The sequence below is a fragment of the Pongo pygmaeus genome, chromosome 5 (assembly GCF_028885625.2).
Source record: "Pongo pygmaeus isolate AG05252 chromosome 5, NHGRI_mPonPyg2-v2.0_pri, whole genome shotgun sequence".
NCBI lineage: Eukaryota > Metazoa > Chordata > Mammalia > Primates > Hominidae > Pongo > Pongo pygmaeus.
This window is the reverse complement of record NC_072378.2, coordinates 32,102,019-32,124,006: the sequence shown is the minus strand read 5'-3', so window position 1 is coordinate 32,124,006 and position 21,988 is coordinate 32,102,019. Positions and strand designations below refer to the sequence as shown.

The following is a 21,988-nucleotide window of genomic DNA, read 5'->3' as shown; positions in this document are numbered from 1 at the left end:
CAGATCATGAGGTCAGGGGATCGAGACCATCTTGGCTAACACGGTGAAACCCCGTCTCTACTAAAAATACAAAAAATTAGCCAGGAGTGGTGGCCGGCGTCTGTAGTCCCAGCTACTCGGGAGGCTGAGGCAGGAGAATGGCGTGAACCTGGGAGGCGGAGCTTTCAACGAGCGGAGATCGTGCCACTGCACTCCAGCCTGGGCGACAGAGCGAGACTCCGTCTCAAAGAAAAAAAAAATCAGCTGGGCATGGTGGCTCAAGCCTGTAATCACAGCTACTCAAGTGGCCGCAATGAGCCATGATCACGCCATTTCACTCCAGCCTGGGCCATAGAGTAAGACCTTGTCTCAAAAAAAAAAAAAAAATAGCTGATGGTTTTGGGAGTCACACAGACTTGGACTGAAGTTCCTGTTCTAACCTCAGAAAGTTTAAAACAACCTCTCTGAGCCCCTGGAAGGTAATAACTACTTCGAAAGATGGCTGTAAAGATTACAAATACTATATAGAATACAGGTCTAGCCTTTACCAGTTGTTTAATGGTAGCTGTTAAGAATAGGTTGGTTTGGCCGGGCACAGTGGTTCACACCTGTAATCCCAGCACTTTGGGGAGCTGAAGTGGGCAGATCACCTGAGATCAGGAGTTAAGGAACAGCCTGACCAATATGGTGAAACCCCGCCTCTACTAAAAATAAAAAATTAGCCGGGCATGATGGTGTGCGCCTGAAGTCCTAGCTACTCAGGAGACTGAGGCAGGAGAATCGCTTGAACCTGGGAGGCAGAGGTTGCAGTGAGCCAAGATCACACCACTGCACTTCAGCCTGGGTGACAGTGAGACTCCATCTCAAAAAAAAGAAAAAAAGAATGGATTGGTTTAGGGAGAGGAGATGTGGGGTTGAAAATAAACTACTCTGTTAGTTGTCTTTCCTACTCCAGGGCTTAGGAATGCCCCCTTTTGGTTCTACCTTTTCTGACATCCTCAAGTCCTTGACTTCTCCCAGTCATGTTCTCATCCCAGCTCTGAAGTCACCTCTATGTTGACTTTGTTATAAACTAATTTGATTCTTCTCTCCCTCTGCCCTTGACAGCATCTGTGGAACCCTCCATTCTGTGGATCAGGTGAGATATAGCACAGGCCCAGAATTGGTTCCTGGAGAAGGAGAGGGGAGAGCTTAAGGGTTGGGTTCTTACATCATGTCTCTAGGGTTAATAATGGTGTTCGTCGGCCAGGCACGGTGGCTCACGCCTATAATCCCAGCACTTTGAGAGGCCGAGGCCTGAGGTCAGGAGTTCAAGACAAGCCTGACCAACATGGTGAAACCCCGTCTCTACTAAAAATACAAAAAATTAGCCGGGCGTGGTGGTGGGCGCCTCTAATCCCAGCTAGTCGAGAGGCTGAGGTAGGAAAATCATTTGAACCCAGGAGGCGGAGATTGCAGTGAGCCAAGATGGCACCATTGCACTCCAGCCTGGGCAACAAGAGCAAAACTCTGTCTCAAAAAAAAGTAAATAATAATAATGGTGTTCATCTTCCTTTCCTAGTATCTCAACATCAAACTAACTGACATCAGTGTCACAGACCCTGAGAAATATCCTCACATGGTGAGTTGGGGTCTGTGGAGAAGAGGAAACACCTCTAAAGCAGGAGGCTCCTGGGTGGTTAGAGGACATTTTTAAGGGTGTTTTCATATTTGTCCATCTTTGTCTAGTTATCAGTGAAGAACTGCTTCATTCGGGGCTCAGTGGTCCGATACGTGCAGCTGCCCGCAGATGAGGTCGACACACAGTTGCTACAGGATGCAGCAAGGAAGGAAGCCCTGCAGCAGAAACAGTGATGGCTCCTCCTCTTCCCCTCCCTCTTTCATTGGTGACCCATAACCCCAAGTCCCAGCCCAGAACCCCTAACCCCCAATACTTGAAGGGGTTTTGTTTTTTTACTAATGATGGTTTTGTGGGTTGTTTTTTTTTAAGGGATGAGTGGATGAGAGGAATAATAGGGAACAGCTATCCTCTCTTGAGAAGGGGAGGATAAGTAGGCTGGGAAACTTCAAAGCCTTCCCAGTCCCCAGCACCTGCCTTTCTCACTACTTCCCTGGAGATGGTAGGAGAGTTTCCTAGGTCTTTCCAGGGCAGCATGTGATTCATTTGGGGATGGAAGGAATCTGTCCCGCATCGGGAATAAAATTTATGATGCAAATTTGTGTTTTGGTTCTGTTACTATGTGTTGGGCAGGGGGCTGGGACATGGAAAAGGACGTCGAATTCATCCAAGCCCCTGTTACTCTGCGTTAACCCAGCCAAGAATCCAACTCAGCTTCCCACTACGCTCCTTGGTATAAAGCATATAATACAGTTGCTCTACACCATGTTTCCCCAACATGTCCCTACCTGTATGTTTTCCCTCTGGCCTTTTGCTTATACCATACCTGCAACTGGAGTGCTTGCTGTCCTTCCATTAATGTAACAATGTCATAAGATGCATTTCATGCTACCAGACTTCGCCAATCCAACCAAATCAGTACATGTTTTCTGAATATGTATAGAAGATAAATACAAGTGATGTAATTTATATTTTAGAGAAAAGTTGTGACTGGGAATTACTAAACTTCATTCACTCATTCAGCAAATATGAGTTCATGATACAGATGAGACTTCTCAGCCTTAAGGGACCCTTAGAGACCATCTAGTGTGACCCTCCTTTTTTTTGTTTTTGAGACAGGAGTCTCGCTCTGTTGCCCAGGGTGGAGTGCACTGGCGTGGTCTGGCTCACTGCAACCTCCGCCTCCCGGTTCAAGCGATTCTCCTGCCTCAGCTCCTGAGTAGCTGGGATTACAGACGCCCACCACCATGCCCGGCTAATTTTTTTTTTTTTTTTGAGATGGAGTCTCACTTTTCACCCAGGCTGGACTGCAGTGGTGTGATCTTAGCTCTGCAATCTCCGTCTCCCAGGTTCAAGTGATTTTCTTGCCTCAGCTTCCCAAGTAGCTGGGATTACAGGTGTGTGCCACCACGCCTGGCTAATTTTTGTATTTTTACAAATACTCCAGCTCTGTCACCAGGCTGGAGTGCAGTGGCACGATCTCGGCTCACTGCACCCTCCACCTCCTGTTTTCAAGCAATTCCCTGCCTCAGGCTCCGGGGTAGCTGGGATTACAGGCGCCTGCCACCACACCTGGCTAATTTTTGTATTTTTAGTAGAGACGGGGTTTCACCATCTTGGCCTGGCTGGTCTTGAACTCCTGACCTGGTGATCCACCCGCCTCGGCTTCCCAGAGTGCTGGGATTACAGGCGTGAGACGGGCTTTCACCACCTTGGCCAGGCTAGTCTTGAACTTCTGACCTCAGGTGATCCGCCCACCTCGGCCTCCCAAAGTGCTGGGATTATAGGCGTGAGCCACTGCGCCCGGCCGTCACCCTTTTTTCATACATGAGGAGATGAGGCTCAAAGAGGAAGCTGGACGCCAGGGCCTCGGCAAATGGACCTCATCAGGCGGCTCCCTGCTGGGCACCTCCCCGCTCCCGGGTGGGGAACGCCCTCCACCGGCAGGGCCGGCCGACCCTCTTGGGCTAGTTCCCTAGCTGCCCGCTGGGCGCCGCCCTCGCCACCCGGCCGAGGACCCTTACAAGGTGCCCGTGGCGGCGCCTGACGGGAGCGTGGTGCCCAGGGGTGTCCTCTCGTCCTGCGTCCGCGCCCAGCGCCCCGCATCCCGCGCTGTTCCTCGTGAGAGCGGCGGGCGGCGGGCCGCGCGGCCCCCGGGGCAGTGTCGGACACAGCGGGCGCGCACTCGCAGGCGGGGCACGGCCGCCCCCGCCAGGACCCGCAGGCCCGGAAACGCTCCCTGTCACAAAGGGGGGAGCACGTGGGCGCCGGCTGCCGGGGCGGCGATCTTAGGGAACTAGGGTCACCTGGAGAGCCGCCCACCGTCTCTGCCCGCTCGACTCCTCCGCCCCGGCCGCTCGGCCGGTCCAGCCGCGGCCGGCGCCTGGCTGTGAGGTGGATTCCCGGCCCAGTCTGACCATCTCCCTCCAGTACGTACACGCGGCTCGAACCCGCGTCCAACCAGACGCCGACCCGCTCCTGAGAGCCTTCCACACTCCCCGAAGCCCCGCGATCATGGATAGTCCCTCTTCCCCAGGAACTCCCCACTGACACTGCCCCTCTGAGAGCCGGGTCCTCGGCTCCTGACAGCCTGCCTGGTCAGACCTTCAGTCCTGGGGGACTCGGTTGTCTGCGGCTAAGGAGCTCCCGTGAGAGTCCCCTCTCTACTCAAACATAGGACCCACCTCGATCCCTCAGTCTTCCCCTGTCTCTCTTTCTCCTTAGGTTTTTCCACTTCGTTCGGACCCTCTCATAACTATGTCCATCCTCTACGTCTCCCCTCACCCAGATGCCTTCCCCAGCCTCCGAGCCCTCATAGCCGCTCGCTATGGGGAGGCTGGGGAGGGTCCCGGATGGGGAGGAGCCCACCCCCGCATCTGTCTCCAGCCGCCCCCGACTAGCAGGACTCCCTTTCCCCCACCCCGCCTGCCGGCCCTGGAGCAGGGGCCTGGTGGGCTCTGGGTGTGGGGGGCCACGGCTGTGGCCCAGCTGCTGTGGCCAGCAGGCCTGGGGGGCCCAGGGGGCAGCCGGGCGGCTGTCCTTGTCCAACAGTGGGTCAGTTACGCCGACACGGAGTTAATACCAGCTGCCTGTGGAGCAACGCTGCCGGCCCTGGGACTCCGAAGCTCGGCCCAGGACCCCCAGGTGAGGGGGTTGTACAGAAGAGGGGGAGGGGAGAAATTCAGAGGAGGGAAGCGAGGACTGGAATGGACAATGAGACAAGAAGGTAGTACATCAGATGTGGAAAAGAGTGATCAAATCCCAGATTGCCAACTGGTATGGTAACCCTGGACACCTTTCATAAACCCGCTGTGTCTTGATCTTCCTATGTCTATGAACACGCAGACACGTTGATGTAATGCTTGCCTCACTGAGTTAACAGGATTAAAAAGATGTGCGCAGAGCACATAGTTTAGTGCCAGGCACTTTTAAAGTCTCTTAGTAAAAGTTTGATGAGTCTGAAATTGATGAGGATAGAAGTTATTTGAATTGTAGGAAAAGACTGGGTGAGGGAGAGATGATAGTTGCTGGGAGGAGACAAAAGAGAAATGAAATGAGGAAGGTAAGTGAGAGGAGAGATAACCCTGCCAGATTGTAACTATCAGCCCTTCCAAAGGAGACCTGTGCCTTGGTGTACTTTCAACTCTGCCTCCTTGCATGGTGTTGAGCACATGATGGAAAATTAGTATTTCTTGAATGGATGAATGAATGTGACAGACCCTGACTTGCTCCCTCATATTGTGATCACCCTATCTAAAATAGAGTCCTTGCATTCAGAACGTCTGTCCAAACAAACAAATAAAATAGAGTCCCTCTCTTCTGGAATTCCCTGTTCCCCTCTTTTATTTCTTTTCTTTTCTTTTTTTGAGACGGAATCTCCTGTTGCCCAGGCTGGAGTGCCTTGGTGTGATGGTGCGATCTCAGCTCACTGCTTAAGAGATTCTCCTGCCTCAGCCTTCTGAGTAGCTGGGATTACAGGCTCCCACCACCTTGCCCAGCTAATTTTTTGTATTTTTAGTAGAGATGGGGTTTTGTCATGTTGACCAGGCTGGTCTTGAACTCCTAACCTCAGATGGTCTGCTCGCCTCGGCCTCCCAAAGTGCTGAGATTACAGGCGTGAGCCACCACGCCTGGCCCCTGTTCCCCTCATTCTGCTTTATTTTTCTTCATAGGAGTTAAGAAAAATAGGGCACTGCATTTTATATTTGCTCATTTGTTTTTCCCCTACAAGAATGTTAACTCTACCAGGTCAGGGCTCTGTCCATCTGTTCGTGTTTTCCTCTCATTCCCTGGAGAAGTACTTAATACATATTTATTGATGTCCTGAACCTGGCAGTTATTGAGTTGCCTCATATAATCTTTACTTCTATGCTTAACATATTGCATCTAACACATAAGTATTGAGTAGGGATTTGTTGGATGAGTCAGAAGTATTTTTTTTTTTTTTTTGAGATGGAGTCTTGCTGTGTCGCCCAGGCTGGAGTGCAGTGGCGCCATCTCGGCTCACTGCAAGCTCCACCTCCTGGGTTCAGGCCATTCTCCTGCCTCAGCCTCCCGAGTAGCTGGGACTACAGGCGCCCGCCACCACGCCCGACTATTTTTTTTTGTATTTTTAGTAGAGACGAGGTTTCACCATGTTAGCCAGGATGGTCTCGATCTCCTGACCTCGTGATCCGCCCAGAATTATTTTTATTGTGACTATTTGAGTGAAGAAATGGGACACCGAGGTGGTGATTTGTGAGAGTGGGGTGGAGGGAGGCCACATGGATTGGGTTATGCTAGGAGATGGAGGTGGGCCTAACCTTGTCTCACACTTCTTCCCTTTCCTGCCAGGCTGTGCTGGGGGCCCTGGGCAGGGCCCTGAGCCCCTTGGAGGAGTGGCTTCGGCTGCACACCTACTTGGCCGGGGAGGCCCCCACTCTGGCTGACCTGGCGGCTGTCACAGCCTTGCTGCTGCCTTTCCGATATGTGAGTCACCAGGCCTGGGGAAGAACAAGACTGCTCTCCTCAGATCTCACTGTAGGGTGAGTGAGAATAGTCATTTATTTCCTGTTCCAGGTCCTAGACCCACCTGCCCGCCGGATCTGGAATAATGTGACTCGCTGGTTTGTCACATGTGTCCGGCAGCCAGAATTCCGAGCCGTGCTGGGAGAAGTGGTTCTATACTCAGGAGCCAGGCCTCTCTCTCATCAGCCAGGTGAGGAAGGGCGAGGAGTTGGAGGATAGGGGCTTCCCTGGGGCCTTCCATGCAACTCACTTTCTTTTTTTCCTAGAAATGGCGGAATCACTGGGGCAGGGTCCTGCGGGAGAGGAGGGAGATGGGAGAGGTCAGCATGGGCGAGACCTCGGGCTTCTGAAATAGCCCATCTGAAACCTAGTAGCGCCATCCAAGAGGGTCCCCAGCTGGCTGAGTCTGAATTTCTGTGCCTCTCTCTAGGCCCCGAGGCTCCTGCCCTCCCAAAGACAGCTGCTCAGCTCAAGAAAGAGGCAAAGAAACGGGAGAAGCTAGAGAAATTCCAACAGAAGCAGAAGATCCAACAGCAGCAGCCACATCCAGGGGAGGTGAGAGGTGAGGGTGGAGCTGGAAGGAAAGTTGATGTGTGCGGTGATGGGGTGGTTGATGCCTGGGCCTATGTCTTCTCCCTCCCAAGCAGAAGAAACCAAAACCAGAGAAGAGGGAGAAACGGGATCCTGGGGTCATTACCTATGACCTCCCAACCCCACCCGGGGAAAAGAAAGGTACTAGGAGTGGGAAGGGGCTCACCCCTCAGCAGCCCCTTCTAAGTTTTCACCCTATCTTGCTCTATTCTTGCTCTCGCCACTTTGGTGAGGATTTGCAGACCCCCTGCCCTGCCCCTAGGCCCCTCAAATGCCTGTCCTATGATGTGAGTGACGGAGATCCTGATCCCTCTCTGCCAGCACGTCTCCTTCCCAGTGCTCCCAGCCACGGCACTGAGCCCTCCCTTCCTCTCCCCCAGATATCAGTGGCCCCATGCCCGACTCCTACAGCCCTCGGTATGTGGAGGCTGCCTGGTACACTTGGTGGGAGCAGCAGGGCTTCTTCAAGCCAGAGTATGGGGTGAGTGGGCACTGCTGCCCAGGCCCAGAGTGGGTGGGGTGGGGAAGGGCAGGACTGAAGGATGTGTTGCCTGGGAGGGGCTGGAAGGTGACCTGAGGCCTTAAACATGTGCCATCCTTCTCCACCATCAGCGTCCTAATGTGTCAGCAGCAAATCCCCGAGGTGTCTTCATGATGTGCATCCCACCCCCCAACGTGACAGGCTCCCTGCACCTGGGCCACGCGCTCACCAATGCCATCCAGGACTCCCTGACTCGATGGTGAGCTTCTATCTGCACCTTCCTCTGGTTCCCTCTGCCTAGTCTGGCTCTCTCCTCTTCCCTGACAGTCGCCCAAGCCTCTCTCCTTCTGGGTTGGTGCTCACCTCTGCCCCCAGTGGCGCTACACTTCTCTCTGTCATTCCCATGTGATCATTCAGCTTCCTCTCCTAGTCCAGTACTCCCATGCAACACTGCCACTTGCAGACTCTCTTCTCTCCTTTCTTTCTTCATTTAATTGTAATTTAATTAATTTAATTTTTTGTAAAGATGAGTTTTCTCTTTGTTGCTCAGTCTGGTCTCCAACTCCTGGCTCAAGTGATTCTCCTGCCTCAGACTCCCAGAGTGCTGGGATTATAGGTGTGAGGCACCACACCCAGTCTTTCCCTTTTTCTAATAACAATAAAATTATTTTGAATGTAATTAGGAACATATGAATATATATATATATTTTTTTGGAGACAGAGTCTCATTCTGTTGCCCAGGCCGGAGTGCAATGATGCCATCTCGGCTCATGGCAACCTCCGCCTCCTGGGTTCAAGTGATTCTCCTGCCTCAGCCTCCCAAGTAGCTGGGATTACAGGAATGCACCACCACAACTGACCAAAATATATGAATATATTCTTATAAGAAATTTAAAGTTTCAAATCTCCTTGACCATCCCCCTCCACACCTACTTCCTCCTAAGATTTAGCCATTGTTATCACTTTGATGTGTATCTTTCCACATCTTTCCTATTTACTTGCATATACATGTACCCATAGAAATTTATAGTTTTCCTTTTGGGTGAGTCTTTTCTATTTTTTAACATAAAGGGTTCACCTTACACATGTTATGCTCTAGCTTTCTTCTTACACTTAACACTTTCTTTTGGAGATCTTTCCCTGTCCTTACACACATACCACACATACTGACTTCCTTCTTTTTAATTGTTCCATAATATCTCATAGTGAAGTCATTCTTTTTTTTTTTTTTTTGAGACAGAGTTTCACTCTTTTTGCTCAGGCTGGAGTGCAGTGGCACGATCTTGGCTCACTGCAACCTCCACCTCCTAGGTTCAAGCGATTCTCTTGCCTCAGCCTCCCAAGTAGCTGGCATTACAGGCACCCGCCACCGCACCCGGCTAATTTTTGTATTTTTAGTAGAGATGGGGTTTCACCATGTTGGCCAGGCTGGTCTCGAACTCCTGACCTCAGGTGATCTGCCTGCCTTGGCCTCCCAAAATGCTGGGATTACAGGCGTGAGCCACTGCTCCCAGCCTGGAGTTATTTTTTAATTAATGATTCATTCTGTTTTTTGTTTTTTGTTTTTTTTTCTGTTGAAAACCTTACTCTAATGCACATCCCTGTACTTCAAGTTTGTCCAACCTGCAGCCTGTGGGCCACATGTGGCCCAGGACGGCTTTGAATGCGGCCTAACACAAATTTGTAAACTTTCTTTAAACATTTAAGAATTTTTTGCCTTTTTTTTTTTTTTAGCTCATCAGCTATCGTTAGTGTTAGTGTATTTTTTTAAATTTATTTTTATTTTATATATATATATATATTTTTTTTTTTGAGACGAGTCTTGCACTGTCGCCCAGGCTGGAGTGCAGTGGCACGATCTCGGCTCACTGCAAGCTCCGAGCTCCGCCTCCCACGTTAACACCATTCTCCTGCCTCAGCCTCCCGAGTAGCTGGGACTACAGGTGCCCACCACCGCACCCGGCTAATTTTTTTTTGTATTTTTAGTAGAGATGGGGTTTCACCGTGTTAGCCAGGATGGTCTCGATCTCCTGACCTCGTGATCCGCCCGCCTCAGCCTCCCAAAGTGCTGGGATTACAGGTGTGAGCCACTGCGCCTGGCCAGTGTTAGTGTATTTTATGTGTGGCCCAAGACAGTTCCTCCATGTGGCCCAGGGAAGCCAAAAGATTGGATACCCCTGCTCTACATGCTTGCTCAAGTATGTGTGGAAGGGTTTCGCTGCTGTAGCTATCAAGAAGTGAAACTGCTAGGTCGGCAGGGGCACACCTATATTAAGTACAAACGGAAGCTGCCAAGTTGCCCTGCAGAATGGCTTTGCTGATTGATACCTCCAGGAATTGCTGTGAGAGTGTTCATTTCCCTACCCTTGCCAAGCCTGAGCATTAGAGTTGCCTAATTAGTTCTGCCAATCTGATGGGCAAAAAAATGATACCTCTGTTACTTTACTTTGTACCTTTCTAATTGCTATTGAAGTTGCGCCTATTTTCATGTTTGCCAGTCAGGTTTACCCATATGTGAATTGTCTGTATCTATATTTTGCCCGTTTTTTCTATTGATTTTTCGTTGTTTTTCTTTTTAATGTTTTTTTTTTTGAGAATTCTTTACCTGTTCTGGGTATTGATTTTTTTGTTATATATTGTAAATGTTTTTGTTGTATTATTGTGTGGTAGTTTTCCTGTTAATTGTAAATGTTTCTCCTGTTTTCTGTTACTATTTGTTTTCACTGTTAATATTTTAATTAGTAATAAATACAAAGTAATATTCTAGATGACAAATCTTTTTAAAAAGTATTTTAAAATAACTTTACCATTTTTGGAAACCAGGGTTTATTATATTTAAAATTTGAGAATTTTTTCTGGTGTCTTATGTACTAGATTAATGTGGTAAAAAAATATTTACTGGGCCCAACTATGTGCCACCCCTGCTCTGAGCACTGGGGATAAAATGTTTGATTGTGCATTTTGCAAGTAACTGAGAGCTGGGAAAACAGTTATATGTTTTATTTTTTAAATTTTTATTATTTTTTTTGAGACAGAGTCTCTCTCTGTCACCCAGGCTGGAGTGCGGTGGCGCAATCTTGGCTCACTGCAAGCTCCGCCTCCCAGGTTCACAGCATTCTCCTGCCTCAGCTTCCTGAGTAGCTGGGACTACAGGCGCCCGCCACCACGCCCGGCTAATTTTTTGTATTTTTTTTAGTAGAGACGGGGTTTCACCCTTTCGGCCAGGATGGTCTCGATCTCCTGACCTCATGATCTGCTCACCTCCGCCTCCCAAAGTGCTGGGATTACAGGCGTGAGCGACCGTGCCCGGCCTGGTTTTTTGTTTTTGTTTTTTTTTTGAGACAGAGTCTTGCTCTGTTTCCCAGGCTGGAGTGCAGTAGTGCGCGCTTACTGCAACCTCTGCTGCCTGGGTTCAAGCGATTCTCCTGCCTCAGCCTTCTGAGTAGCTGGGATTACAGGCCCGTGCCACCACACCTGGCTAATTTTTGTATTTTTAGTAGAGACGGGGTTTCACCATGTTGGTCAGGCTGGTTTCGAACTCCTGACCTTGTGATCCTCCCGCTTCGGTCTCCCAAAGTGCTAGGATGACAGGCATGAGCCACTTCGCCCAGCCAACAGTTCTGTTAAATACACATAACATACAATGGTCAAGTTGTTTGTGTTTGTGTTTTTGTTTTGTTTTTCAATTTTTCAGGTTTTTTTTTTTTTTTTTGGAAATGGAGTCTTGCCCTGTCACCCAGGCTGGAGTGCAGTGGCGCAATCTCTGCTCACTGCAAGCTCCTCCTCCCAGGTTCACGCCATTCTCCTGCCTCAGCCTCCTGAGTAGCTGGGACTATAGTCGCACACCACCACGCCTGGCTAATTTTTTTTGTATTTTTAGTAGAGACAGGGTTTCACCGTGTTAGCCAAGATGGTCTCGATCTCCTGACCTCGTGATTCGCGTGCCTCGGCGTCCCAAAGTGCTGGGATTATAGGCGTGAGCCACCACGCCCGGCCCTGTTTTTCAATTTTTTAATAAAACCGGGAGAGGGTCTCGCTATGTTGCCCAGGCTGGTCTCGAACTTCTGGGCTCAAGCAATCCTCCTGCCTCAGTCTCCCAAAGTGCTGGGACTACAGGCATGAACCACCATACCTGGCCTCCAAGTTTGTTTACATGAGAACAGAATGAATACTTTTTTTTTTTTTAATTGAGACAGAGTCTCGCTCTATCGCCCAGGCTGGAGTGCAGTGATGCGATCTCGTCTCACTGCAACCTCAACCACTCGGGTTCAAGCGATTCTTGTGTCTCAGTCTCCTGAGTAGCTGGGACTACAGGCACGCACCACCATGCCCAGCTAATTCTTTTGCATTTTTAGTAGACAGAGATTTGCCATGTTGGCCAAGCTGGTCTCGAACTCCTAACCTGAAGTGATCCGCCTGCCTCAGCTTCCCAAAGTGTTGGGATTACAGGCGTGAGCCATCGCGCCTGGCCACATACTTCTTATAAAACTCTTAAGGTAGCCACATTTTTTTCCAGTGAAAGTGGTTTAAATAAAATGTGAGACACTGCCATTACTTTAATGGAATAGAGTTATATCAACTTTTAATTTTTATTTATTTGTTTATTTATTTATTTTTGAGACAGAGTCTCTCTCACTGTGTTGGTCAGATTGGAGTGCATCGGCATGATCACAGCACAATCATAGCTCGGTGCAGCCTCAACCTCAGCTGTCCAAGTAGCTGGGAACATGCATGCCACCATGCCTGGCTTTTTTTTTTTTTTTTTTTTTTTTTTGCAGAGACTAGGTCTCACTATGTTGCCCAGGCTAGTCTGCAACTCCTGGGCTCAAGCAGTCCTCCCACCTTGGCCTCCCAAAGTGTTGGGGTTATAGGCTTGAGCCACTGTGCCTGGCTTGAATTCTTTAATCTATCTAAAGTTTCCTTTTGTGACTATTGGTAAGGGGGAGATTTTTTCCAAATAATTAGCTAGTTGTTCCAAACAAATATTTTGAATAGTTTATCCTTATTTTACTGATAGGAAGTGCCACCTTTCACAAATACTAAATTTGCTTGTATCTGTTTCCAGGTACTATTTTGTTCCTGTTTAGTAACTTATTTTAACAATTAGAACTTTTGCTATCCTGTTTGGCAGGAGCCTCCTCTTTGTTTTTTTTTTTTTTTTTTTTTTTTTTTTTTTTTGAGACAGAGTCTCACTCTATCATCCAGGCTGGAGTGCAGTGGCACAATCTCAGCTCACTGCAACTTCCCCCTCCCAGGTTCAAGCGATTCTCGTGCTTCAGCCTCCCAAGTAGCTGGGATTACAGGTATGCACCACCATCCTGGCTAATTTTTGTATTTTTGGTAGAGACAGGGTTTTGCCATGTTGGTCAGGCTGGTCTCGAACTCCTGTCCTCAAGTGATCCACTCGCCTTGGCCTCCCAGAGTCCTGGGGTTACAGGTGTGAGCCACCAGGCATGCCTGTCTTTGTTCTTTTTCCATATTGCCTTGGCTCTTCCTGCAAATCTTTTCTCCTTGACTAGCTTTAGAATCACAAAGGTTCCAGCTCCACCCCTGCTTCTTTCTTTTTTTTGTTTGTTTGTTTTTTGGAGACGGAGTCTCACTCTGTCGCCCAGGCTGGAGTGCAATGGCATGATCCCAGCTTGCTACAACCTCTGCTTCCCGGGTTCAAGCAATTCTCCTGCCTCAGCCTTCCAAGTAGCTGGGATTACAGGCACATGCCACCACCCCCAGCTAATTTTGTATTTTTAATACAGACAGGGTTTTACCATGTTGGCCAGGCTTATCTTGAACTCTCCACCTCAGGTGATCCACCCACCTCAGCTTCCCAAAGTGCTGGGATTACAGGCGCGTGCCACCATGCCCAACTAATTTTGTATTTTTGGTAGAGACGGGGTTTTACCATGTTGGCCAGGCTGATCTCGAACTCCTCCACCTCAGGTGATCCGCCCACCTCAGCCTCCTAAAGTTCTGGGATTACAGGCATGAGCCACCGTGTCCGGCCTCCCTGCTTCTTTATTTAGTCCACTGACTCCTTGCCTGAAGCCTCTGCTTTCTTTGGTGCAAGGCCCCACTGGCCTGGCTCACCCTCTGGTCCTCCATGCCCCCCAACAGGCACCGCATGCGTGGGGAGACCACCCTGTGGAACCCTGGCTGTGACCATGCAGGTATTGCCACCCAGGTGGTGGTGGAGAAGAAGCTATGGCGTGAGCAGGGGCTGAGCCGGCACCAGCTGGGCCGCGAGGCTTTTCTACAGGAAGTCTGGAAGTGGAAGGAGGAGTGAGTATGCAGCATCCCTGTGGGCATCGCAGCCCTGCCTCCCTGTCCCCTATCCAGAAGACCTCTGTCACCTGTAACCCCTGGCCACAGGGTCAGACCCTTCCACAGAGGCAGAGTCAGTTGGCTCTAGGGCCCAGGTAAATTTCAGGGGGATGGGTGATCTCCACACTGCCCAATCAGCCACCTGATGTCTCCCTCCAGCCCAGGTACGAGTGCTGATCTCAGCCTGTCTGTCTGCTTCCAGGAAAGGTGACCGGATTTACCACCAGTTGAAGAAGCTCGGCAGCTCCTTGGACTGGGATCGAGCCTGTTTCACCATGGACCCTGTGCGTAGGAGGAGTGTCAAAGCTGGGGCAGGAGTAGGAGTCTCCCCAGGGTGGGACCCCCACAGGAGAGAGCACAGGTGCTGTGGCCCTCTCTCAGGAGCTGGCCCATGTAAAACACCATGGAGGGCTCAGCTGCAAACGCCACTTCCCACCCCTCGCCATGGCCCTTCATGTTCCCTGTCTTGGCTCTGGGAGCTCCAGATTCCTCCAGATGGCACATGATCAGGACCCCGTCTCCCATGGAGCCTGAACTCCCAGGGTCCTCTGCACCAGTACTTGTCCCCAGCTGAGTGTCTTCCTCGCCATCTGCAGCATCACAAGGCTTGTTGTTGCCTGCTCTTGTGTTCCCTTAGTCCTCTCTGCCCCTCAAAGAAAGAAGGAAAGTACTCCCCTCAGAGGGGTCTTTGTGCTGGCCAGTGGGACTCTGTATGGGCAAGGCCTCACTGGAGCCCTGGGTGTCTGCCTGGGCCTCCAGGCACAAGGCCTGTCTCTCTGACTTCTCCCTGCTCCACCCCAGAAACTCTCAGCAGCTGTGACAGAGGCCTTTGTCCGGCTTCACGAGGAAGGCGTCATCTATCGCAGTACCCGCCTTGTTAACTGGTCCTGCACCCTCAACTCCGCCATCTCTGACATTGAGGTGCGCCCCCCAACTTGGCCTGTCTCCATCTCCAATCTACCCTGGCCCTGGCCCTGGCCCTGGCCCCTGGGCCATGCCTCTAAATACCCATTTTACAGGTGGATAAGAAGGAGCTGACAGGTCGCACCCTGCTCTCCGTGCCTGGCTACAAGGAGAAGGTGGAGTTCGGGGTCCTCGTGTCCTTTGCCTATAAGGTCCAAGGCTCAGGTAGGAGCCAGGGGCACCAGGATCCTGGGCTGGGAGTGGCAGGAAGGGGCCAGGGCCAAGACCACAAGGCCTTCTGTCACCCCAGACAGCGACGAGGAGGTGGTGGTGGCAACAACTCGGATCGAGACAATGCTGGGAGATGTGGCTGTAGCTGTGCACCCCAAAGATACCAGATACCAGGTGGGGGACTGTCCACAGTTAGGGAAGGAGTCCTGGCCAAAAAGGGCTCCCATCCTTATGGGCTGGAGGGGTTGGACTTAGGCCCCTGGCTGAGGAGAGGAAACTGGGTTAGAAACTGGTCTTCAGCTTCTTTCCCAGCTCTGAGGGTAGGACTGTTTGGGGGAGTTCAAGTGTTGGGATAGTCAGGGCCCTGGAAAGGAAGGACTTGGGCCCAGCCCTTCGTGCATTTTTAAAAAGTTAAATAGCTGGGCATGGTGGCTTATGCCTGTAATCCTAGCGCTTTGGGAGGCTGAGACAGGCGAATCATAAGGTCACGAGTTCGAGACCAGCCTGGCCAACATAGTGAAACCCCGTTTCTACTAAAAATACAAAAAATTAGCCGGTTGTAGTGGCAGGTGCCTGTAATCTCAGCTACTCAGGAGGCTGAGGCAGGAGAATCGCTTGAACCTGGGATGCGGAGGTTGCAGTGAGCCGAGATCACTCTGCTGTACTCCAGCCTTGGTGACAGAGCGAGACTCCGTCTCAAAAAAAAAAAAAGTTAAATAGAGACAAGGTCTCGCTCTGTTAACCAGGCTGATCTTGAACTCCTGGCCTCAAGGAAGCCTCCTGCCCCAGCCTCCCAAAGTGTGGGGATTACAGATGTGAGCCATGGCACCAGGCCCCTTCATGCTTTTATTTTTATTTTTATTTTTTTGAGAGAGGGTCTCATTCTATCGCCCAGGCTAGAGTGCAGTGGTGCCATCTTGGCTCACTGCAACCTCCACCTCCCGGGTTCAAGCAGTACTCGTGCCTCAGCCTCTTGAGTAGCTGAGATTACAGGCACGCGTCACCACACCTGGCTAATTTTTTTTTGTATTTTTAGTAGAGACGAGGTTTCGCCATGTTGGCCAGGCTGGTCTCCAACTCCCGGCCTCAAGTGATCTGCCCGCCTCAGCCTCCCAAAGTTCTGGGATTACAGGTGGGAATCACGGCGTCTGGCCCCGCTTCATGCATTTTTGATATCTTTTCGCCCCCAGCACCTGAAAGGGAAGAACGTGATCCACCCGTTCCTGTCTCGGAGCCTTCCCATTGTCTTCGATGAATTTGTGGACATGGATTTTGGCACAGGTGGGCAAGGGGCTGGTCCTGTGGGAAGAGGAAAAGACTGGAGCTGCATCCTAGCTGTCCATCTTCTCTCAGAGAAAAAGAAAATAAGCTTCAGCCAAATAGAGCTTGGGGTGGTTCTCAAGGGACTGTATTAGACAGGTGGGGGCCAGGAGTGGTCTCGGAGCTACATCCTTCAGCAAAAGAGGTGAGTGTAGGAAGGAACTCCGTGGAGTCCCTCATGACCTGGGCATCCCGATGTACACCCAGGTGCTGTGAAGATCACCCCCGCACATGACCAAAACGACTATGAAGTTGGGCAGCGGCACGGGCTGGAGGCCATCAGCATCATGGACTCCCGGGGGGCCCTCATCAACGTGCCTCCGCCTTTCCTGGTGAGGCTGCCTGGGGCAAGAGTGCCTGGGTCAGGGAGATGGAGGGATGGCTGGGCATCGCCATGATGAGGCTCATTCCTACCCAGGGCCTGCCCAGGTTTGAGGCCAGGAAAGCGGTGCTGGTGGCGCTGAAGGAGCGGGGACTGTTCCGTGGCATTGAGGACAACCCCATGGTGGTGCCACTTTGCAAGTGAGGGTGGGGGCCTGGGATGGGAGGAAGATGGAGGACTCCTCAGGGTTTTACCGCCTGGCCTCACCTATGTGTACCCCCAGCCGGTCGAAGGACGTGGTAGAGCCTCTGCTGCGGCCGCAGTGGTACGTTCGCTGTGGGGAGATGGCCCAGGCTGCCAGCGCCGCTGTGACTCGGGGTGACCTCCGCATCCTGCCTGAGGCCCATCAGCGCACATGGCATGCCTGGATGGACAACATCCGGTGTGTAGGGCCCTCAGTGTGGGAGGGGCTTGCCGAGGGCTGAGCAGGGCTCACTCGGGCCAGGCTCCACCAGGCCCTCCCTGATCTCTCCTCCCCGACATTTGTAGGGAGTGGTGCATTTCCAGGCAGCTGTGGTGGGGCCATCGCATCCCAGCCTACTTTGTCACTGTCAGTGACCCAGCGGTGCCCCCTGGGGAGGTGAGCAGAGGGCCAGAGCTAGCTGCTGGGACACCCTGCGGGAGCGGTGAATTTACTGGGTCCTTGGTGGGGGGAGGAGCAGGGTGAGCCAGAAGCAGACACACCCCCTTGGGTAATCACTGCACCTGTGGCAGGACCCTGATGGGCGGTACTGGGTGAGCGGACGCAATGAGGCGGAGGCCCAGGAGAAGGCAGCCAAGGAGTTCGGAGTGTCCCCTGACAAGATCAGTCTCCAGCAAGGCAAGGCGGGGCTTTGAGGGTTTGGAGGGAGTTGTGGGGGGCAGAGCTCCACTCCCTCTGACCTCTGACCTTTGGCCTCTCTCAGATGAGGATGTATTGGATACCTGGTTCTCCTCCGGCCTCTTCCCTTTATCCATTTTGGGCTGGCCCAACCAGGTGTGTTCCTGGGGCCAGGGCTTGGCGGGACAGGGGACTGGAGGGTGGATGTTGGCTCCCCTTCACACCCTGGTCTGCCCTCAGTCAGAAGACTTGAGTGTGTTCTACCCTGGGACACTGCTGGAGACCGGTCACGACATCCTCTTCTTCTGGGTAGCCCGGATGGTCATGCTGGGCCTGAAGCTCACGGGCAGGCTGCCCTTTAGAGAGGTACGGAGACAGCTGAGACCCTCCCATCACCCCCAGCCTCCTCTCCTGCCGTCCTGTGCTGCAGTGCAGGCCCTGTGTGGCTGGGGCATGGGGTTAGCTGTGGGCAGGCCTGACCCGGGGCTGGTGTGGGGTTGAAATCCAGCCTGGGCCCTGCTCAGTGATTCCTGTGCCCAGGGCTTCATCTTCCTAGAGAAAGGAGTGCTTCTGATTCACATAAAGGTGCTGAATGAGCTCTTGGGGACACGCAGTGGGACCTGAGGTTCACAGTGGGGTAGACCAGACACAGTCCTGGTCGGGGCACTGAGGCCGGGGAAGGAGAGGACTGAGTCTCACGGGCCTCCCCACCTGCTCTGCAGGTCTACCTCCATGCCATCGTGCGAGATGCTCACGGCCGGAAGATGAGCAAGTCTCTAGGCAATGTCATCGATCCCCTGGACGTCATCTATGGAATCTCCCTGCAGGTGGGCTGGGTGCTGGGCCAGCCAGGAAGGGCCGTGGGGCTGTGGTCACAGCCACCTGACGGCTCCCACTCCACCCTCAGGGCCTCCACGACCAGCTGCTGAACAGCAACCTGGATCCCAGCGAGGTGGAGAAGGCCAAAGAAGGGCAGGTATGGAGGGTTGGGCTGAGCTGAGCAGAAGCACAGCGTGGATGGGGCTGGCTGAGGACGCTCCTCCCTCTGCCTCTTCCCTGTAGAAAGCTGACTTCCCAGCGGGGATTCCTGAATGTGGCACTGATGCTCTCCGGTTTGGATTATGTGCCTACACGTCCCAGGGTATGGCCCCTAAAGCTTCCCTCCCAGCCACTCCTTCCTCCTTCTGTGAGGCCCATCCCTCTTCTCTACCCTGAGCCTCTGGTGGGCATGGGCTGGGAAGAGGATGATGAGGACTCACATCTCACCCCCGACCCAGGTCGTGACATCAACCTGGATGTGAACCGGATACTCGGTTACCGCCACTTCTGCAACAAGCTCTGGAATGCCACCAAGTTTGCCCTTCGTGGCCTTGGGAAGGGTTTTGTGCCCTCACCCACCTCCCAGGTAAGGGCCTGGTGGGCAGCAAAGCTAGCAGCACCCACACAAGCTGTACCCCTGTCCGGAGCAGCCTCCATGTAGCTGGGGGGACAGATAGACACAGAGACAGACAGTTAAAGGGAAAGCCCAGGGCATTGGGGGTTCGGGCCTGTCACTTCTTCCCAGATTCTAGCACATAGGTGGTTGCTTTGGACTCATCAGACTCTGGGTGAAGGTTTGCCCATGACTCCTGCCCCCATGGGGTTCTGGCACCCTCCCCTGGCCCGCCGGCTGATACACCCTCTCTCCCCAAGCCCGGAGGCCATGAGAGCCTGGTGGACCGCTGGATCCGCAGCCGCCTCACAGAGGCTGTGAGGCTCAGCAATCAAGGCTTCCAGGCCTATGACTTCCCGGCCGTCACCACTGCCCAGTACAGCTTCTGGCTCTATGAGCTCTGTGACGTCTACTTGGTGAGAAGGAGCAGAGCGGGGCAGGAGATGGTGGGGGCAGGTGGGCAGCAGAGCCCTGGGCTCAGTTTTGCCAGAGTTGGCCTTGAGACCTAAGCCAACCCATCCCCTTCCCAGTCCTCACAGGCACAGCGAGGGCTCAAGGCTAGATCTCCAGCCATGAGCCCTGTACCTCTCATCCCCTAGGAGTGCCTGAAACCTGTACTGAATGGGGTGGACCAGGTGGCAGCCGAGTGTGCCCGCCAGACCCTGTACACTTGCCTGGACATTGGCCTGCGGCTGCTCTCACCCTTCATGCCCTTCGTGACGGAGGAGCTGTTCCAGAGGCTGCCCCGGAGGATGCCGCAAGCTCCCCCTAGCCTCTGTGTTACCCCCTACCCGGAGCCCTCAGAGGTATGGCATAGCCTGGAGAGGGGAGTCTCACCTGCCCTCCAGGCCCCCTCACCCCCTCCTCCACCCCACAGTGCTCCTGGAAGGACCCTGAGGCAGAAGCCGCCCTTGAGCTGGCGCTAAGCATCACGCGAGCCGTGCGCTCCCTGCGGGCCGACTACAACCTCACCCGGATCCGGCCTGACTGTGAGCCTCAGGCGCCCATGTCCGCCCCATCCCACTGTCCCCTCAGCCCACTCTGGGACCCAGTGTCCGGCAGTGACTGCTTGGTTTCCTGTCTCCGTGGAGCTAGGCCTCACCTTTCTCCCTCCCTGGCAGGTTTCCTGGAAGTGGCGGATGAGGCCACGGGCGCCCTGGCATCGGCGGTATCGGGCTACGTGCAGGCACTGGCCAGCGCAGGTGTGGTGGCTGTTCTGGCCCTGGGGGCTCCCGCCCCCCAGGGTTGCGCTGTAGCTCTGGCCTCTGATCGCTGCTCCATCCACCTGCAGCTGCAGGGGCTGGTGGACCCTGCACGGGAGCTGGGCAAGCTGCAAGCAAAGCGAGTTGAGGCCCAGCGGCAGGCCCAGCGTCTGCGGGAACGCCGTGCCGCCTCGGGCTACCCTGTCAAGGTGCCGCTCGAAGTCCAGGAGGCAGATGAAGCCAAGGTGTGTGGCCTGGGTGGGCATTTCCCACACCATCCACTTCCTCCATCAAAACCCTGGTCTGGGCTGGTCCGAGTGCAGTGGTGTTGACAACTAATTGATCGTAACCAGTTACAGATTTCTTTGTTCCTTCTCCACTCCCGCTAGCCTTAAAAAACAAAACAGCCTGGCTCAGTGGCTCACACCTGTAATCCCAGAACTTTGGGAGGCCGAGGTGGGTGGATCACTTGAGCCCAGGGGTTTGAGACCAGCCAACATGGTGAAATCCCATCTCTACAACAAAAATATAAAAATTAGCCGGCCGTAGTGGCACACACTTGGGGTCCCAGCTACTCGGGGGGCTGAGGTGGGCAGATTGCTTGAACCTGGGAGGTCAAGGCTGCAGTGAGCTGAGATCATGCCACTGCACTTGAGCCTGGGCAACAGAGAGAGAGAGAAGACCCTGTCTGAAAAAAAAAAAAAAAAATCCAAAACAAAAACCAATCCTGGTCTGGAAGCTGGACTCTGTACCCAACCCTGGGGAATCCACTGGGGAGCACAGAGCCCAGGCGCTTTGAGCAGGGACCATAGAAGGCCCTCCCCTTACACATGGGGAGCAGCTGGGGGCTGGGCACAACCCAGGGTCAGACAACAGGTGGGAGATGGAGGCTGACCTAGAACCAGGCATCCTATCTCCCAGCCAGACCCTTCGTACCCCACCCAGCTGCCCGAAATGTGGAAACCCGCATGCCTGGGGCTGGGCTTGGGGTCCACATGTAGTCGGGGAGCCCTGGGCCTCCCACCACTTACTTTCAAGCCTATTGGGCTGACCCTGGAAGGCCAGTCTCGTTTGTCCCCTGCCTCCTGGGTTCCTCCAGAGAGGAGGAGTAGAGTAAACTGCACAGACACAGAGAAAACCAGTCATGGAGGCCAAGAGCTAGAGAGCCTTGAGTGGACGTGGTTAATCTCACTTGGTTCTCCCAAGAGCCCTGGGAGGGGGGCAATATCATCATCATCATCTGACAAATGAAGTAACCGGCTTGGGAGCCTGTGCTCTCCTGCTTAGGTGGGGACACTGAATGGGGAGCATGTAGGCTCTGAGATTCCTTTGTTCTTGGGGACTGACCACTCGGTGGAAAAAGGCAAGACCCAAGAGGTGGTGGTGGAAGTGGGGGTGCTGGTGGGAATGGGTGCGGAGCCAGGCCAGCCAGGTTCACTCCGCCTCTGAGCTACTGACCTCCCGTGGTCCTCACTCATCTTTCCAACTTTGTTGTCCTGGGTGTTTGGGGGGTCTCTTCGCTTGGACCTGGGTCCTCACCCACCCCGTTTCCACTCCAGCTCCAACAGACAGAAGCAGAGCTGAGGAAGGTGGACGAGGCCATCGCCCTATTCCAGAAGATGCTGTGATCCACTACCCAGCCTCACCCGTCACCCCCAGCGGCTCACCATGGGGATGGCAGCAATAAAATATTTTCCCACAAAA

General features: G+C 53.0%; 2 protein-coding genes and 1 long non-coding RNA gene across 4 annotated transcripts in view; 2 read left to right on the top strand and 1 right to left on the bottom strand.

Moving 5' to 3' along the window:
• LSM2 (LSM2 homolog, U6 small nuclear RNA and mRNA degradation associated) overlaps positions 1-2,195 on the top strand; it is a 9,498-nt gene extending 7,303 nt beyond the window's left edge. Inside the window, exons 3-5 of the mRNA XM_054492498.2 lie at positions 1,087-1,117; positions 1,541-1,600; positions 1,708-2,195. Of these exons, the coding sequence (XP_054348473.1) occupies positions 1,087-1,117; positions 1,541-1,600; positions 1,708-1,833 (217 nt within the window). The 3' untranslated portion in view covers positions 1,834-2,195. The remainder of the gene's footprint in view (positions 1-1,086; positions 1,118-1,540; positions 1,601-1,707) is intronic.
• Positions 1-3,807, bottom strand: part of LOC129038953 (uncharacterized) — an 11,040-nt gene extending 7,233 nt beyond the window's left edge. Inside the window, exons 1-3 of the long non-coding RNA XR_008503263.1 lie at positions 3,622-3,807; positions 2,424-2,526; positions 964-1,148 (exon numbers count right to left, since the gene is read on the bottom strand). This is a non-coding gene — a long non-coding RNA (uncharacterized LOC129038953). The remainder of the gene's footprint in view (positions 1-963; positions 1,149-2,423; positions 2,527-3,621) is intronic.
• Positions 3,627-21,988, top strand: VARS1 (valyl-tRNA synthetase 1). 2 transcript variants are annotated; one of them, XM_054492497.2, is made up of 30 exons: positions 3,627-4,026; positions 4,322-4,741; positions 6,431-6,565; positions 6,656-6,794; positions 7,035-7,159; positions 7,252-7,336; positions 7,576-7,676; positions 7,808-7,935; positions 13,788-13,952; positions 14,197-14,278; positions 14,796-14,915; positions 15,014-15,122; positions 15,208-15,302; positions 16,319-16,409; positions 16,656-16,780; positions 16,867-16,970; positions 17,054-17,212; positions 17,320-17,410; positions 17,545-17,650; positions 17,736-17,806; positions 17,891-18,016; positions 18,373-18,477; positions 18,558-18,626; positions 18,713-18,791; positions 18,928-19,055; positions 19,343-19,498; positions 19,682-19,888; positions 19,960-20,071; positions 20,204-20,529; positions 21,844-21,988. In XM_054492497.2, the coding sequence occupies exons 2-30, from the start codon at positions 4,355-4,357 to the stop codon at positions 21,910-21,912; spliced, it is 3,795 nt and encodes a 1,264-aa protein (XP_054348472.1). In that variant the 5' UTR covers positions 3,627-4,026; positions 4,322-4,354; the 3' UTR covers positions 21,913-21,988. The 2 variants fall into 2 exon arrangements, with proteins under 2 accessions (XP_054348472.1, XP_054348471.1); XM_054492496.2 differs by having other exon boundaries at positions 3,796-4,026; positions 7,249-7,336.

Excerpts from the sequence above, each read along its gene's own strand:
- VARS1 (XM_054492496.2), top strand. The coding sequence starts at position 4,355 with ATGTCCATCCTCTACGTCTCCCCTCACCCAGATGCCTTCCCCAGCCTC. Across the intron at positions 7,337-7,575 it reads CCCACCCGGGGAAAAGAAAG|ATATCAGTGGCCCCATGCCC; the intron begins GTACTAGGAGTG and ends CCTCTCCCCCAG. Across the intron at positions 13,953-14,196 it reads GTCTGGAAGTGGAAGGAGGA|GAAAGGTGACCGGATTTACC; the intron begins GTGAGTATGCAG and ends GTCTGCTTCCAG.